Source organism: Dermacentor andersoni, chromosome 8 (genome assembly GCF_023375885.2).
Source record: "Dermacentor andersoni chromosome 8, qqDerAnde1_hic_scaffold, whole genome shotgun sequence".
Taxonomy (NCBI): Eukaryota; Metazoa; Arthropoda; class Arachnida; order Ixodida; family Ixodidae; genus Dermacentor; species Dermacentor andersoni.
Genome location: NC_092821.1, coordinates 112,001,558 through 112,017,459, shown reverse-complemented (window position 1 = coordinate 112,017,459; position 15,902 = coordinate 112,001,558). Strand labels below are relative to the sequence as shown.

Here is a 15,902-nt window from a genome sequence, read left to right as displayed (position 1 = left end):
CTTTGACGGTAATGTGACATTGTGGTAATTTTAGTTCTGATGCGTTCTTGGATTACAATCATAACCCCCTGTTTTTTTTCGAAATGCACCCTGATTTGAAGCAGAAGATTAACCTGGCTATAGTGAAAGCATGTAATGAACGAAAGGATGGCTGTATTGAAAAGGAAACGCAATGAAGATTTTGGGAACCTTCACGACAGGTGCCTCTTAGGTCGAGTGAAGCATGGACTTCAACCTAATAGGCATATCTGAATGTTCTCCTGATAAAAACGTTTGTATTGGGCAGGCGGTAGGTCGGGGGGAGGGGAGGGCTTGATGGAGCGACTACCAGGGTTGGCATTGTGGCATAAATAAGATGTCGTCATTCGTGTAATAAGATCAACTGGTAGTAGCGCACTAGTGCTGTGGTCTTCGGTCATGCCTGTCGAAAGTGGTGATGCCGCAATATGGTTTCACGCATTTGCTGCTTGCTTGGCATACACATGCGAAATACTTTGTTTTAATATTCTACACATCGCGTCTGTCGTTTTCATTGACCACCGCTACGGAATACAAGAAACATAGCCGGCGATAAACAAGGAAAATTAAACAAACAGATCTGGTTAGGTGGCATATGTCTTGCTTTTAGAAAAAGTTAAGATGACATACTAAAAAAGGGCTAAAAATATCTCATATACCACCTAGAACAGCTATCAGTTGGGCGTGCTGTTGGTGTTCTTGCTAAGTCTCCGCTTTATTAGTGCTTTTCCCATTATCTCATGATCACATATACCACCACACTTCAGATTCTTCCGTTCTCACTTAGTACGTGTAACAGTTGAAGGAATGCCATCCGTGTGTCTAGGTCAACTATAGAGGTTAAATTAGTGTATTCTACCCAGTCCGTGAAAGCACTTCCTGCAAAATCCATGTGTGCGGCTTTTTGAGTTTCGACATGGGAACTTGTCTTCGTCAGGGCGCAATACCCATCTCGTCGAACAATCGGCGTCTACCACGCACTTCCCTCGTTCGCCCCACGTTTAACAATTCAAGACTGCTTTTTCCAGTGACCACTTTTTCTTGTCTGGATCTGGATCAAGGATATCTGGTAGAATTAATAATATTCAACTGCAGTGAGTGAACCATGGGACATACAACAGTCGTTTAGGTAAGGCGTTCCAAGACCCAAGCAGACGCCCTACGGTCTCCAAGAGACCACGCACCTGGATGAACTCGTTGGTCTTGAAGTTGTTCTCTCTGTCATCAAGAAAAAGAGGGTTGAACCACTCGTACAGCGAGTAGTAGACACCCAGGCGGATGTTCGTGGTCGTCTTCAGCACTCTGGCGAACTCGCCTGCGAGCACAGTCAAGGCTTTAGTTGAGTTCGCTACCATATACAGACTACTTGAGAGACATTACATAATGAACGAGATGACGGAAAATTCAGCCTAAGCGATACTGCCGGAATGTTTCGAAAATCACTATCATAAGTGACCAGAAAGTTGGCCGGCCAGCAGTCATACGTTATAAATAACCGAAAGAATGGCTATTTGTGATGCCTCACCCTAAATGACGAAAAACAAGGTGACAAGAAAAAAACGGTGTACACAATAATGGTGCCACGATCACAACAAACCTTGCTGCAAATCCCACGTGATCATGAACAACACAGGAGACCGGCGGTGCAGAAATAAAGTGTTGCCAGTGTATGTCAGCTATTAACCAAGCTGCTGTCGTGATAGGAATTTTACAATTAACCAACACAAAGAAATATTGTCTGATTAACGGTTCCTCTCTTTGTGTCTACATACATTTATCGCTCGCACATCCCTCATTTTATCAGGCCTCAGATTCTTCCGGAATCCTTTTTTTAAAGCGAACGCTGATATCACGTAGTCGACGACGCTTACTCGAAAGCAGGCATGAATCTCAGAGACCTCTGTTACAGAACGAGGCGCCGAATTGAAGATTTCGGAGGCGATGTCTGAGGTAGGTGTAGGAATCGATCCGGCGGTAGTACCTATTATTGCGGTTATTTATGAGATGTGGGTTTTCTAACGTCAGAACGTCCCTCTCCTGTGTGGTAGGTCAACGTTCTATTCTTGGTGGGGCGAGGTTTTTTAGCACCCAGCAGAAAGTGTTCCCGTAAGCACGTTCTCTGAAAACAGTCCTTGCATCCCATGATAGGATGGTGGGTGTGTTAATGACAAATAAACGGACGATCAAAACAAAAAGTTCAGCTGGATGAGAGTGGGCTAAATCTTTCTCGTGTTCAGGTTCAGGAGTGTCACGATTTAAAATGGCCTCGTAATTAGATCTGCATTGTAAACTGATGCTCTTTGTACTTTACGGCGGGTACCACTGCAAGGTCCGGTCAGAGTCGCATAGTAATAACAACAGGTAGAAACCTTGCACCGGGTTCGTTCTGTCGGCTTGGAATCATGGACAGTACTTGGCTTTCTCAGGGATTTTCTCGCATTTCTCAGGAAATGTAATGAAGCTACTTGTGCTGTTCTTAATTGTTTTAACGTGTTCAATGAAACCTCCAAAAGCTATCCTTAAACGACATCAGTTTCTACCTTCCTGAATATTTCATTTTGCGGCGCGATTGCTATCACACAACTAAAGCGCAAGAGTTCAGCATACGCTTGCAGCTAAAGATATGTATAGATAATATTCGCGTAGTACCATAACACCAAAGGCAATTATTGCTATATTTCAAACAAAATTTCTCTTTATGTTTTAAAACGAACGAATGTTAGATATTACAGCCTAAACGATAATAAGTGTTCCCATAACACAAATTCTCTTTAGAAACTACATTTTCTATGTGGGTAAAAGCAACAATAAGTAAGGGTTGTTGCATATCTAAATATTTGCAGTTATCAGTTAGAAATATACTTACTCCTCTGTAGGAGTAGCACTCTGCAATCTGCCGAACGCAGTCCTTCAAATTTTTGTTAGCGTAAGAAAATTCACCGACGATTACGACACACCCTAATGCGAAATTTGAACCCAGCTCTATACCTGTTTCATTCGCGATATATTTGTAGGCGCGGACAATACCTCTCGTGCAGCACGTTGCAAACGGAGTGAAGTGTGGCGCGATTGCTTCGCTAATCCGTAGATCACCAGGGGCAGCGCGTCATCGACGCGCGGGTACGATTCACAGCAGCCTCCGCAGACAGACCTCCGCTCATGCAGCAATTTTTCCGTATCAGTGGTATTATCGGTGACCAGACGACACGCGTCATTTTGGCTCCATCTCGTAGCCACCCGTTTTGCGCGCCGCTACGCTTCTCTTCCCACGCTTTTGCCATACCCTTCTCCTCCGCTTTCCTCCTCGCGCTGTCTTCGCTATCACCGTCTTTCATCATCCGCTGCGCCTTCACTCTTTCCTCCTTCGCTGTGCTCGTTTGCTCGGTTACGCCGAGGGACGCCGACGCCGACTCCCACCGCAGGAACGGGGGCGTAGTAGTTGCGCTCTAAAACCTGCTATAGGCATTTACTAAGGCGTGAATGCGCGTTTGAGTTACCGTGCGTCTTTAGGTTCAGGCGCGCTCGTTTGAGGCTAAAATCGACAATTTCCGACGCAAACTCCTACACTATTACCTAAGAGATCCCGCTTAGGTCCGATGTCGACGGAGTTCCAGTTCCACGAACGTTTCGAAGGCCAGAGAGTGTAGCCCTCGAAGTGCTTTGCTGTGAACACGGCGTACCTGGGCAGGAGGAGAAAGTGTGGACGTGTCATGTCGGACTTCACTTGAACACACCTCAAAGTAGGCTCTTGTAAGCGCTTCTGATCGTCAGGAATACCAAAGTACAACTGCATCATGGTTCATTTGTACATCTGCAGGAATTAGCGATTAAAGCTGAATCCCTGAGTCGTATAGGTGTACATCCTGTGTCCTCTGTAGACTCCTGGATGCTCCTGTCCTCTATCTTTCACAGAATCCAGGCTTCTAATTTAGAAAGCAGCTTTCAACTCTCGCTCTAGTTTGGACATCGCGGTAAAATCCACAGCAAGCGCAGACATCCTGTCACTACAAAATTGCTTAACGAGTTTCCCACGGGGTGAAAAATCTCTTTGAATAGTGTCATCACCGTGGCTATATTTCCTGAAAGTAAGAACTGCGGTGGGTATACTGGAATTCTCCGAATAACATCAGCCATCTGCGCCATTCTGGTAAAATTACAGACCGCCATTATATTATTTTGGAACGTTACGATGCCATACCATAAATTTTACTCAACTTTCACAGCACTCTACTTGTTTACGTAACAGTTCAGTAAAATGTTAGTGAAAATGAAAACTTGTTTCGGGGTCTTGTTAAGTGAAAAGGTGGTGTCAAGTTGTTTATTAGTGAAAGTCTGCGACAGGTCTAGGAATCCAAGAACAAATCCAGTGAAAAGAACAGCTGTATTTAGAGTGTTGCAACAAAAGCTTCATTGAAAGAGTTGCTTCTAATTATAACTTTTTATTGAGTGTAAAAAGATAACATTTTCATTCAGCAAGAGTTTTATTAGAATATGGAAAAGTACACTTCACACAACATTTCGGAGCATTTCCCAATAGACGTATTTGCAGGACTAAACCTGCAGAAAAAGCATTCTGGGGTGGCATCGGCAGTTTGCGTTTTCTGGAAATACTCATGTGAACCAATGGCGCTTAACTGATAGGTTAACAGCGTAACATCTGTCGTAGCATTTACTACATGCTAAGTTACTTCTATTCCTAAGATGTGATATAAAACACCTGTCCGCGGTTTCCACTCGAGACGTTAAAAGACGGATAAAAAAAATACCGACACAACGAGCACATCCAAAATAAATTTTACAATGGGCCCAGTTTGCGCAATTATCTGGCGCCGGCTTTAAACTTCGCAATTCCCCTTTCCACCCCAGCACATTCTACATTCTCAGTTGATTGGAAAGAGGAATGTGCTTCGCCAACTTTATTGAGCCTCTCCAAAGGCTGCCAGAACTATTCGGCGTGAACGGCCTTGTCAAAATTAGATCGAGCCTCGTACACCGATGGCAGGCCCGTTCGTCCGAAAGCACAATACACATTTCGCACCTGGCTATCCAGCATGGCATTCAACGCTCAGATTGCTTCCATTGAAACGCGCGTGGTACGCTGCTCAAATATGTGGATAAAGAGAAGTACGAAAGGCACTTTTTTGGTGAAACAAAAGAAAATTGTTGCCATGGGAAAACGTTTAGCGTTGAAGAATTGAATTTTGTGAATTTTCGTTCGCTAACTCATTCGTCTTCCAATTTCTTGTGGCAAACATTTTTGAGACTACAGTGGTGTTAACTGACTTAAAGCAAAGGTAATTCGAGATCGATGGGTAATGCCTTCGCCCCGCAGTGAATATAAAATAGGATGACGATGGTGATGCGATGGTGGTGCGGTCAAGCTGACGATTCTACTAGTCGGGGTACAACTGTCAGCTGCGCGCTGTAAATGATGGGCCATCCTAATCAAGAATTCAAACGAAGCGGTAATGGGGACAAACTTGCAGTGCAACCGCAACTTTAAGCGTCCCTCGTAAAGATATTGGGGGACACGTATGCTCCTAAAAGTTTTGTTAGCCAGACGTTTGTAAGTAGGAAAATGATGCCTACGTTCAATGAACTATAAACCTGAACACTACAGTGTTTCTTGCTCACTTTATCTGAAGTGCCTCTGAAGTAATCTAAACGTTATGGGAATAGTTACCGTACCAGCCGATTCAATTTATATGCCAGACTTTACTTCGTAGCGATAAAGTATTTATTCTCAGTGCCAGCGCAAATAGGCTGCAATTGAGTGAATTTAATCGAAGTGTCATGCGGCAGTAGCTTTTATCCAAGTTCTTGTGAATTTAATCAATGCAAGAAAAACAGCAAGATCGCGAATCAAAATGACTGAAACATTGAAATTGTTACCGGAAAACAAGGGCACTAATTTTTGTGCTCACTGCAACGTTTATGAATTGAATGAATGTGGTATTTTGCTTCAGGCCGATTGACGCGCACGGAGTGGCTATAGTTGAGTAAAAAAACAATATTACCCCCAAAAGATGGATTACGTCAAACATATCACGCTCGTAATCCAGATTTTCAACTTACGGCCATAAAATATAGACAGTGGTATACCTTTCATGGGTAAACAGTTTCATGCGTAAAGGTAGCTGCTTAGCTTTTAGTCAAGTTGATAACGGAATTATTGGCAGGTTTTTACATCATTTGTTTTCTATGATTACTGTAAAATAAGAACAAAGAACCATTCTTAGTCGATTTGGAGCGCGAGTGAAATTGTCTGTAGACGAAGTTGATGCCGTCGCGCTTTTCCAGCCCAGCAGACGACTTTCGACGTGTCTGCGAGAAAGTAGCGTGGAAACCATCTGCTAGCCGCAGATGACATTGAATTTGGGCTTGAATGGACTCAGCCGCTTGTATGATTATCTGAAATTCTTCGTTAAAAAAGAAACAGCAGCGACAAGTGACATTTAACTACCTCACGCCGGATTTGAGCAGGAGGTCCACCCATCTCTCTGCGCTGTAAAGTTCGCAGCTGAAGCCCGCGGCGAACTCCTGGTAGGTGACGTTGGGCCGGTAGTTGGCGCGCATGAAGTCCGAGAAGAGGCTATTCTGGCGACCCTTCCAGTGGTACCAAAGCCATTCGGAGCCGAAACTCGGCACCGAGAAGACACCCCAGTAGAGGAGCACACCGACCTGATGAGGAGCATGAGCAGCCATGGTCGCAGTACGGTTAAAAGCTCGTACGGTTAAAAGCAATGTAAGGGGGAACACCGAGCTTACTTTTAAAGAAGAGTTATTCGTCGTGTGTGGATTTCACCCTGATACGCTTGCTTGTGATAAGTAGTGTTCCTGTCAAACACCAAGTCTCACTGAACACTTTTATGTCGTACATGAACAGTTAATAACTCTAAGACATAGTGAAAGTAATTTGCTTGTGCTCTATTAATCGCAACAGAAACTATTAAGATATGCAGTTAACATAGTAACATGTAGCAAAGATGAAAATATTTCACATTATCATGGATATGCAGCTTTCCTTGCGCCAAATATCGGCAAGACCTGCGCGGGATCGAATTTATTGGCCGTTTTTGTTTGCCAACTATAAAAATAGCATTGATTTACCTAAGGTTTGCATGGGCAATGGACCCTCATGCCATTACCGAGGCGTCGTGTTACATATTCTGTAACATGACACCTGGCCGTCGTAATTACATATTATTATGCTACTTTACTCGCTTGGGTATGGCCTTATCTTTCATTTTAGCTTTATTTAGGGCGAATTAGCGTATTGCCGCTGTTTAGATGTAAGGGTGCTAGTTACAGATTATTTGGGGAAAATGGGAATGTTCGTAAATGTTATTGCTCTCAAAGTTACTGCAAAGGTTATTAGGGGTTTGCGAATAGTGATTTTTGAGGCTGAATCAAATACAAATTGCATAGTGGGAGAAGCAAATGGAATGAAGTATCGAATCCTTTTCGAATAGTTTTCAAATATTGAGCAGCGGTTACCCCAATTAATATAAAACATCCCAGTGTTCTTAAAGTTAGCAAGTTTCTGGCTTTGTGGAGTGCGTTATAAAACGTTGTTTATTAAAAGCGCAAAAGTAGGATTAGACGAGGGTAGCGATATGGGCTTGTTGGTCCGTCATCAGGGAAAAGTATCTGGAGAGCGCGGCAAAGCAAGGACACACGAAAAAACAAAGACGAAGACGTTTCTTCTTGTGTCCTTGTTTTCTTGCCCTATCCAGTTACCTTTCCATGTAGCATAAGAAGCAAACACGTAGTTTCTTCGCACGCAGAGGGCTCTTCGGAGTGTCTCAATGATCACTGTACAGCACGTAAACTACGGCTACATAAGTGACGCAGCTTTCTCCACGACCTATGTTCTCATTTTTCATGTCTGTACCCTCGGAGGTGAAAATTTACCTTACTTTTGCTCCAGTTTCATGTTTATTTGGGGCCAGTTGACGTTTAGAAATATTAGAAAAGTATTCGAGAAATATTCGTATTTACAAAACGTGACTTTCCGATTTGAAGGCTGAATCAAATAGGACGCCATTCGATTCGTTATTGCAAAGTTTCCGATATTTGCACACCCCTTAAAATTATAGCTTGTGAAGTAGCGATGTGGAGTTCAAATAATAAAGGTAGCGTTGGTGAATAGCTGCCGGTCGTAGGTAGCTACAGATGGAAATCAATGTTGCCTCCTACGACAAAAACCTTCGCAAATACAGAATAACTCACGTGGAACTGGGTATACGAGACCTTGCACCACCGTCCTCTCGGCGCAATCACTCTAACTTAGCTGACCGGGAAGTGAGATGATGAGAGTGCTAGGGTAAATTGTTTCACAACTTTATGTTGGGGAAGACAGACTTGGTCTCTGCGTTGATTTCATTTAGAGCCACGGTGTACCATTCATGACGATACCGTACTTCTAAGATTCCACGAGAAACGACTGGGCAGGCAGGAGCGCATTGAAACGAATTGCGCAATCCGAGGTACTCGTTGTGACGCACAGCTTTGTTAACGTTAGTTGCACGTGCGCATGTATACAAGCATTGCAATAAGAAAGTGGAAACCGAGAACGCCGGATTGGCTCTCTTGGCACTGCGCCACACACGTCAAGCGGAGGTTGCTGTGGGCGCTGACGACACCGGTTGGACAGAGTACTTCCCTGTAATATCGGCTCCTCTCCATATATCCGGAAAAAGTAGATTCTCAATTGTCAAGAGTCAATAAGAAACTCAATAATTTTGCACAGCCTATCGAATCACTAGATATTATTTTACTGTTTAGTCTATGGACTGCCTAAAGACTACCCCTAGACCTAAGGCCTTGAACTTGCTGCCAAATAACGTTTATATACTTGGTAAAAACATCTATTTGGAGAATTTATGAACTCACATACAGGATAGAAAATATAATTTTTAAGTTACTCTTTTTGTGTAGTTCATAGACCTTATTCGCCCAAACAAATGTAAAGGGTTAAGCGTTTTAGGGGAACTCTATAGTGAACCTTTATATATATATATATATATATATATATATATATATATATATATAAAGTCCGTTTTCATGACGGAGTGGTGGTAAGACGCACCTTGGCCTGGTCATACCACTGAGGTAGAGGCCTGGTGTCGAGGTGGTCCCAGCGGGCGTAATACTCGTTGGCCGAGCTCGCAGAAGCCATGGCCAGAAGTGCCAGCAGCACCTTTGGGCACACGTCGCGGGCCGCCATTTTGTCCGTCTTCCAACGGCGATCCCTCGCCGCATGCAAGATGCGTCCGGGACCGTGGCTGCTCCCGTAATACAGCGGGAACAACAAAAATCTTTACAGTCGAACAATATGACATAAATCTTCAGCACCATTCCTACAGAATGCAGGACGTGATAAGCAAAATAACTAAGTCTTTTCTACATAATTAGGATGCCCTACAGGAGAGTACTGGTCTCAAACTAACGGCATCATTCAGCGAATGGCAGGCTTGCGAGCTACAAGGGCCTAGTACAGAGATGGGGGAAAGGCCTGTTGCACCTGCTCATACTGTCCTGGTTTAATTTCACTTCTGGGACAAGGTCCATCACCTAGTGCGAGTCAGACGAGAGGTGCGGGAAGTAACACTTGCAGAATTTAGCGTATTCGATTTTTGCCATGACTGTGCAGTGACAGTGCATCAATCTATTAGGAAGAGTCCCAGCAAAAGAAATATTAAGGTTGCACACAGTGAACGTGAGGTATCCAATAAAGAAGGTTTACAAGTTACATTAGCTGGCGGTGAGTTTTAGTGTTGGCCACCCAAGAATGTACGCATGCGTAGGATCAAGGAGAGCTTCTCATATTGGGGCTGGTTTCGTCGGAAGACGAGAAAAACCGGAAGTAGTTTGGGTACCCTAGACACTATCTGCTTTTATAACGGAGAACAAAAATTCACGTTACAGGCTAGTGTGCCCAACGAGCACACTAGCACAACGGCCTTAGTTAACCACATTTATCCGCCATGTAAAGTTTATTTTCGTCTACCATCGTAATTTAGGCGCCACACTTTTTTATAGGATTTTCGGTAAATTGGTTGTCAAGAACACGACGACCTCTCAAAGCCAAGTTCAACAAAACGAAACGGCTCGCTAAAGGCATGGATGTAGTCCGGCCCTTTAAGCGTGTCAAGCCGCTGCCGGTGAAATTTGATGCGTCCTGCTTGCGATACCAGTACCCGAAAACACCCCCCTTCCTTGTACAGTTCAGCACGTGTAAAGTGGCCCGCAGTACCGCGGCGACCAGCTGCTGCTACAGCGCATGCGTACCAGCGCGCGGTGGGCGAGCGCTTTCTCATTCGGCGAAAGCGCATGCTCAGCAAACTGCCTTGAACGCACCCGAAAGCCAGCGTGTGGTCAGCATCCTGCCGACCAGCCAGGTGCACGCGCGCGATGCACTCTGGTCTAAGGGCTCTTCCGTGGGACCGCACTCGCTGTATTCCCCACGCCAGTCGTGTCAAAGACTGCAGAAAGTCACCGGTCATACTGACGGTCCTTTCACGCTACACTTTTAGAGCGTCGACTTTGGCACCGGCCTAACCTAGCTGTCCCGCACTTGGGCGCCCGCGTTGCGCCACACAGTACCCATGCCTGAAATGAAGGTACACCAAATCGCGAGTGGCAGATTATGTTCGAATCTTGCACAATAGCGTCTCATGTTGGTGTCCCGGGAGAAGTACAGCTTGCGTCTCTGCGTCTAGTTCTGGACGCAAAATTGTTTTGGTGGCAGCGACCCCTCTCGAGGGGACGATTTTCGTCATCGTCCAGAGGTGACGCGAACACGGCCGGAGGAGGCAAACCATTTAATGATGGAAATCATTCGACTCGTTGTGGTAAGAACCAGTAGGAACCGATGACAACCGTCATAGTTATTATATACATGCCTCCTCATCAGATAACATAACGCTGTGTATACGGCAACGGCACACAATGACCTCGCCGACGCATAAGACACATACAGGTACTCATTTCTCTACGAATATAAATAGAGTCGTTTTTCGAAGACGAACACTTGTTGGAGAGACACTGAAAAAACAGTTACAAAGACTGCATCTGTGCGCTCATCCAGCTTTTTCACTAGTAGACATAGCTTCATTAGTGGTACAGGAAGACGCGGTCTGTTTGTAAACGGGCTGGTCTTTGGGACAAAGTGAAGACACTGCCTCTAATCAGGCTAATCAGCAAGATAGGCTGGGAATGTTGCTTCCTGTGGAGCCGATAAAGGCACGATGTGGGTGTGCAAGCTGAGTCCCTCGTCTATTCGTCGTGTTTTCTGCTAAACCTTTTGTTGACCTTATAACGACATAGCGTTGACCTTGTTGTAATTCTCTGACCAGCGTTGGGGAACTGCACTACCGGTCCAGTGAACCGGCATGACCGGTGCACAAGTACAGAACGTACAAGGCCAGTGTATTTATAGGTGTTTGGCGATAATGCCGAAGAGCGCTGCCTATTTTGAATGAAGCCTAGGCAATCATCTAGAGCAGCCTAAAACTCATCGAATAGGATCAATTCACTCACCGCTTTGCCGCGACGTTTCTCCAACTGGCCTTGGTTTCCACCCCGCTACGAACTAGCTTCCTTTTCTTCGTCGCCTCTGACGATTTATAACTATATCCTCGGTGGTACAACAATAAATGAGAGCATAGAATTGATTATCCTTTATTATTTTTCTTCGCAACAAACTACACTGGTACATTCTTCAAGCGATTGGCGGCGCATCCATTATTCGTAGATGATTGGCGACAGTAATGCGATTAGCAATCTTTTCTATCATGTGTGTGTAATTGGTGATGATATGCCATTATGATCATTGTGGTACTGAGGCATGATCAGAATGATGAGAGCAGCGAGACAGAGTTGTGGTATATCTGCAAGTACACAGTGTTTATTGAACAGCTTTATGTGCTACCTCCAATGCGTCTGTATACCTGTATAGACCAATTGGCCAATATAGACCAAAGTACGTAGGTATATACTTAGTTACCAAAGTTGTCTACCAGGTGGAAAATCAGCCAGCGGCATGTTTTGTTTTTGCACGTGTTACCAGTGCCACATGTTGTCGCTCCAACTGAAAGCAGCGATCGCTAACGTTCTACGTCCAAGAATTTGCCCAGCACATACCTTGCCCCCGTGTTCAAACACTAGCTCATACCCACTATGATGGACTGCTCAAGAAGTGGGCTAGTTTACATTAGTTTCTATCTATATGATCAATAAATTTAAAAATTATATAGCGGAGCGGGCTTGAAGGAAAATTAAGTTTATAAAGTGTACCTAGTGGCCCAAGTTAGTACTCAACGTGGCTGAGTGCGTAAGTGTAATAGGTTTGGCAGTGACGGACTAGTGAACATACTGCCTAGTGGGCAATGTAAATTAGGAATGTTAATCGCCTTACAAAGAAGTCGTTTAAATTCGTATCCGAAGGTCTCATATCATGGGGGAGGGGAGGGGGAGGAGTATGGGAATGGTCGCCAAGTTTTGGAACGTACCAGTGCTAAACATACAAGGACATAGGCAAAGAAGAACACTACAGTATCGTCAAGATTGTTTTCTTTGTTTCTCACAACATAGCCATTAGGGGTATATGGCAAGGAATGAAGAGCTTCAACTTTTACGCCGTAGCCATAAGCGGTCATCATCATAAAAACTACGCGAGACAGGCTGTGTGGTTAGGCTAGGCGAAAAAGAAAAGGAATAACAGGCCGTCGGTCTCGTCACCAAGTGCTTTTAATTTGGTGAGCCCCGACCTAGTGTTTTATTATTTTTTATTTAGCTCTTATTGTTGCATTCTTTACATTGATTTTTTTCCTCTGACCAAAATTTTATATTCTATGTTGCAAGACTCAAGTTCCTCATTCTCTTGTTTCTATACGCCTAATTTAACTACCTGATTCATGGCCAATCCCCCACTTTGAGTATGTGCCACAACTACTCCGGTGAACAACAAGAACCAGGGTAAACATGCGGGACCCAAATTACTTGGAAAACTACGGTAATCCTCTGGCCTTCGACATGGCCGACAAGGGCGAAAAGCTGTTAGTACCCGACTACCTGATAAGTGCGCTCGATAAGACGACGTTGATGTGGAGATTATTTGAACATGGGCATGACTCTCGAATAAAGTGGAGGTGAACATGAGCACAGTGGCCCTGATCACCAGCTGTCATCTCGTATTATGAGCTTTTTTCTTCTCCGGCAATACCTACAGCTCGACGATGTCTTTTATAAATGATACAGCACGATTAAATAGCAGAGAAATTACCTGACATGCAAGGAGTAGGGATATCTGGCTTGTACAGTAATTTCCCAAGTACTTTAATTTCCAAAAGCTTCAGCATAATTTGCCAATGATGCGAAATAATTAGTCATGATGTAAAATAATTCACATGGAAAGGACACAATGTTTTTTAACGGCAATACACAATAAATTACGTTAGCAAGTTTGTGAGATAGACTAAGAGCCTTGTTGCAGACAAGACAAGACAATGAACAATGTACAATGAATAGAAAAGTATGAAAAATGTTAAAGATATTTAGGATGGCATTCGCTTCGAATCAATGATGACGATGGTGCCAGTAATCATGCGGTTAAGTTCAAGTGTCCAAGCTCCAAAAGAAACAAAAACAGTAATCAGTAAGAATGATTGCAAAGAAGAAATATCGGAAGTAATAACGACACAAATATATGGAACAATCCATCACGTGGTTAAGGCAATGAAAGGGGTTGCGGTACGCATAAAATTAACAATAATTTTGTAATACTAAAGAAAAACATAGGAAAAAATAATAATAGTAAATGAGCAAAAAATGTAACGAAAGAACGTGACTCCAGAAATGTTATCAAGGATTTCAATAAATCATTTAAAGATGCCAAGTAGACAACTAGTAAAGCTGAGTATCTGACACTGCGCCAGGGCCCATTCTTGGCCAGTCCGCTTGAATGGGTGTGCCGCTGCGACACAAGATGTACGCCGCTTTATATTTATTTACATATGCATGCTACTTCTCAGTTCAAACACCGTTCACTAACATTCTTCCCTAGACAAGCATCATACATCACCTCCGTTTTCCTGGCGAAGACAAGTTAACAGCTACAGGCGAGATGGCTGGGCTTTTTTGTTCATTTGTTGCTGTTGAAACACGGAAAGAAAGCTTGGCGTCATTTAGATTCCGTCATTATCTGGAATTGATGTGTTTTTTGTGAATATTTCATATATCTCATCACGAAATTACAAATGCGCAGAAATACCAAACCAGCCTGATGCATCTCCCAGGGCCGGTATTTTGTAGCGATGCCTTTTCCGATGCTATGCTTTTTCAGACTTTTTGCGCTTGGCCAGTGGTCAGAGCGACGGTCTGCCCACATTATCAACGGGATCAGGCAGCCGTGTGTGGTGGATGATAAGAATAGCATAGAATAAGGCATAAGGCATCGCTACAAAATAGCGGCCCAGGAAACGCCGCCAGCGTAAATGCGTTGCCACATGGGCGAACTGACGTTACGCCGTGACGGCTAGTTAAACGGTCAACGGAATGAGCCGTTCCTTCGTTCTTCCTATCGGCACTTCTGCGTCAGTTATTTCAGTGGCGATGACGCGATGAACCCGACGTACGGCCAAGCAGCAGCCATGGCGACGCATGCCGGTATTCCCACCTCCCAAGCACATCAAGTGTGCTTCGAAGCTTTCTTCGACGCCCATGATATCGTCGATCCAAATCGAGTCGCGCTCGTTTCCGGCCTCGGTACCAAGACTGTAACTCTGCTTGGCGGGCCGCTGTGCGGATTGCAAGATTCGGGATTTGACGTACTACGAAGCAGCAGTTAGCAAACTGGCCAAGTACTCTGCGCCGGAAGGCATCGAGATAGCACAGTCTTATCGGGGCTTTTCACGGGGAATCAAGGGCTGACGAGTCGACGAGCGATTTTATTGTCGAACATACGGAAGATGGCTGGCAGGTGCGATTTCGTGCAGACACGAGGCGGAATACTACGCGACAGGCTTGTCTGCAGCGTTCGCGACGTTGGGACGTGTTGGGAAACTGCTAGCGAAGTCCATGCTCACGCTGAAAGAAGCGGAAGATGCGGTGCCAGCCGCTGAGATGGCGGAACTCAACGCACAAGATATGAGAGATGGGACAAGCTGCGAGAACGTCTGCGCATTACGTGCGAGCAAGACCGACAGAAGTTTTCAGAAGACGGCAGCAAGATAGGAGGACACAGTCAAGCATGGTCAAGCGATATAGGCACCAGACAGGCTGGCTTTGCTGCGTTAGCGACTTTCGCAAGACCGCCAAATGCTGCTTCCGCCGCGCTAAGTGTTTCTGTTATCGGAAAGGGCGGCACCTGGCTATAATGTGCGAATCGAAGCCGCTTCGAGAAAACGTAGCCCACTGCGAACAATCCACCTCAGGCAGTGGAGAGTACGGAAAGTTATGGTTACACCGGCGAGAATGGTCGGCAGGCCTGGTTGAGCCGATGTGGCGAACGTCACAGCTGAAGGAAGTGTCACGCGATATGCAAGTTAATCTGGGGTGGAAAGGTGTCATTACTAACGTGGCCAACTTACTCTCAGCCCCGTCGCCATTGGCCGGGGCTCGAGAAGTCGTCGTTCCAGACGTGTTGTTTCCTCGGTGAAGTACTGTAGTGACAGTTGAGAATTGTCGTCACCTACCCTGGTCAGACCATCAAGGCGACGCTGCTGGTGCTCGGCTGCTCCGGACCAAGCCTCTGCGTTGCGGATCCTTTAATCATTCCAGTTGGCCGGGAGCCCAGTCCTCAACGAGGACGTCAACGACGGTAAGCCGGCACCTGCTTATGAATTTACCGTAGCCGCCACATAAAGCGGGGAATATGCCGA

General features: G+C 45.0%; 2 protein-coding genes across 2 annotated transcripts in view; one reads left to right on the top strand and one right to left on the bottom strand.

Annotated features, from left to right (window-relative positions):
* Positions 1-11,613, bottom strand: part of LOC126529454 (alpha-L-fucosidase-like) — a 30,768-nt gene extending 19,155 nt beyond the window's left edge. Inside the window, exons 1-5 of the mRNA XM_050177049.3 lie at positions 11,563-11,613; positions 9,110-9,305; positions 6,482-6,699; positions 3,592-3,698; positions 1,203-1,333 (exon numbers count right to left, since the gene is read on the bottom strand). Coding sequence (XP_050033006.3) covers positions 1,203-1,333; positions 3,592-3,698; positions 6,482-6,699; positions 9,110-9,247 — 594 coding nt within the window. The 5' untranslated portion in view covers positions 9,248-9,305; positions 11,563-11,613. The remainder of the gene's footprint in view (positions 1-1,202; positions 1,334-3,591; positions 3,699-6,481; positions 6,700-9,109; positions 9,306-11,562) is intronic.
* A 2,992-nt stretch (positions 11,614-14,605) lies between these two features.
* LOC129384233 (uncharacterized) overlaps positions 14,606-15,902 on the top strand; it is a 50,116-nt gene continuing 48,819 nt past the window's right edge. Inside the window, exon 1 of the mRNA XM_072284041.1 lies at positions 14,606-15,841. The gene's annotated coding sequence lies outside the window, so the exon portion shown is untranslated. The remainder of the gene's footprint in view (positions 15,842-15,902) is intronic.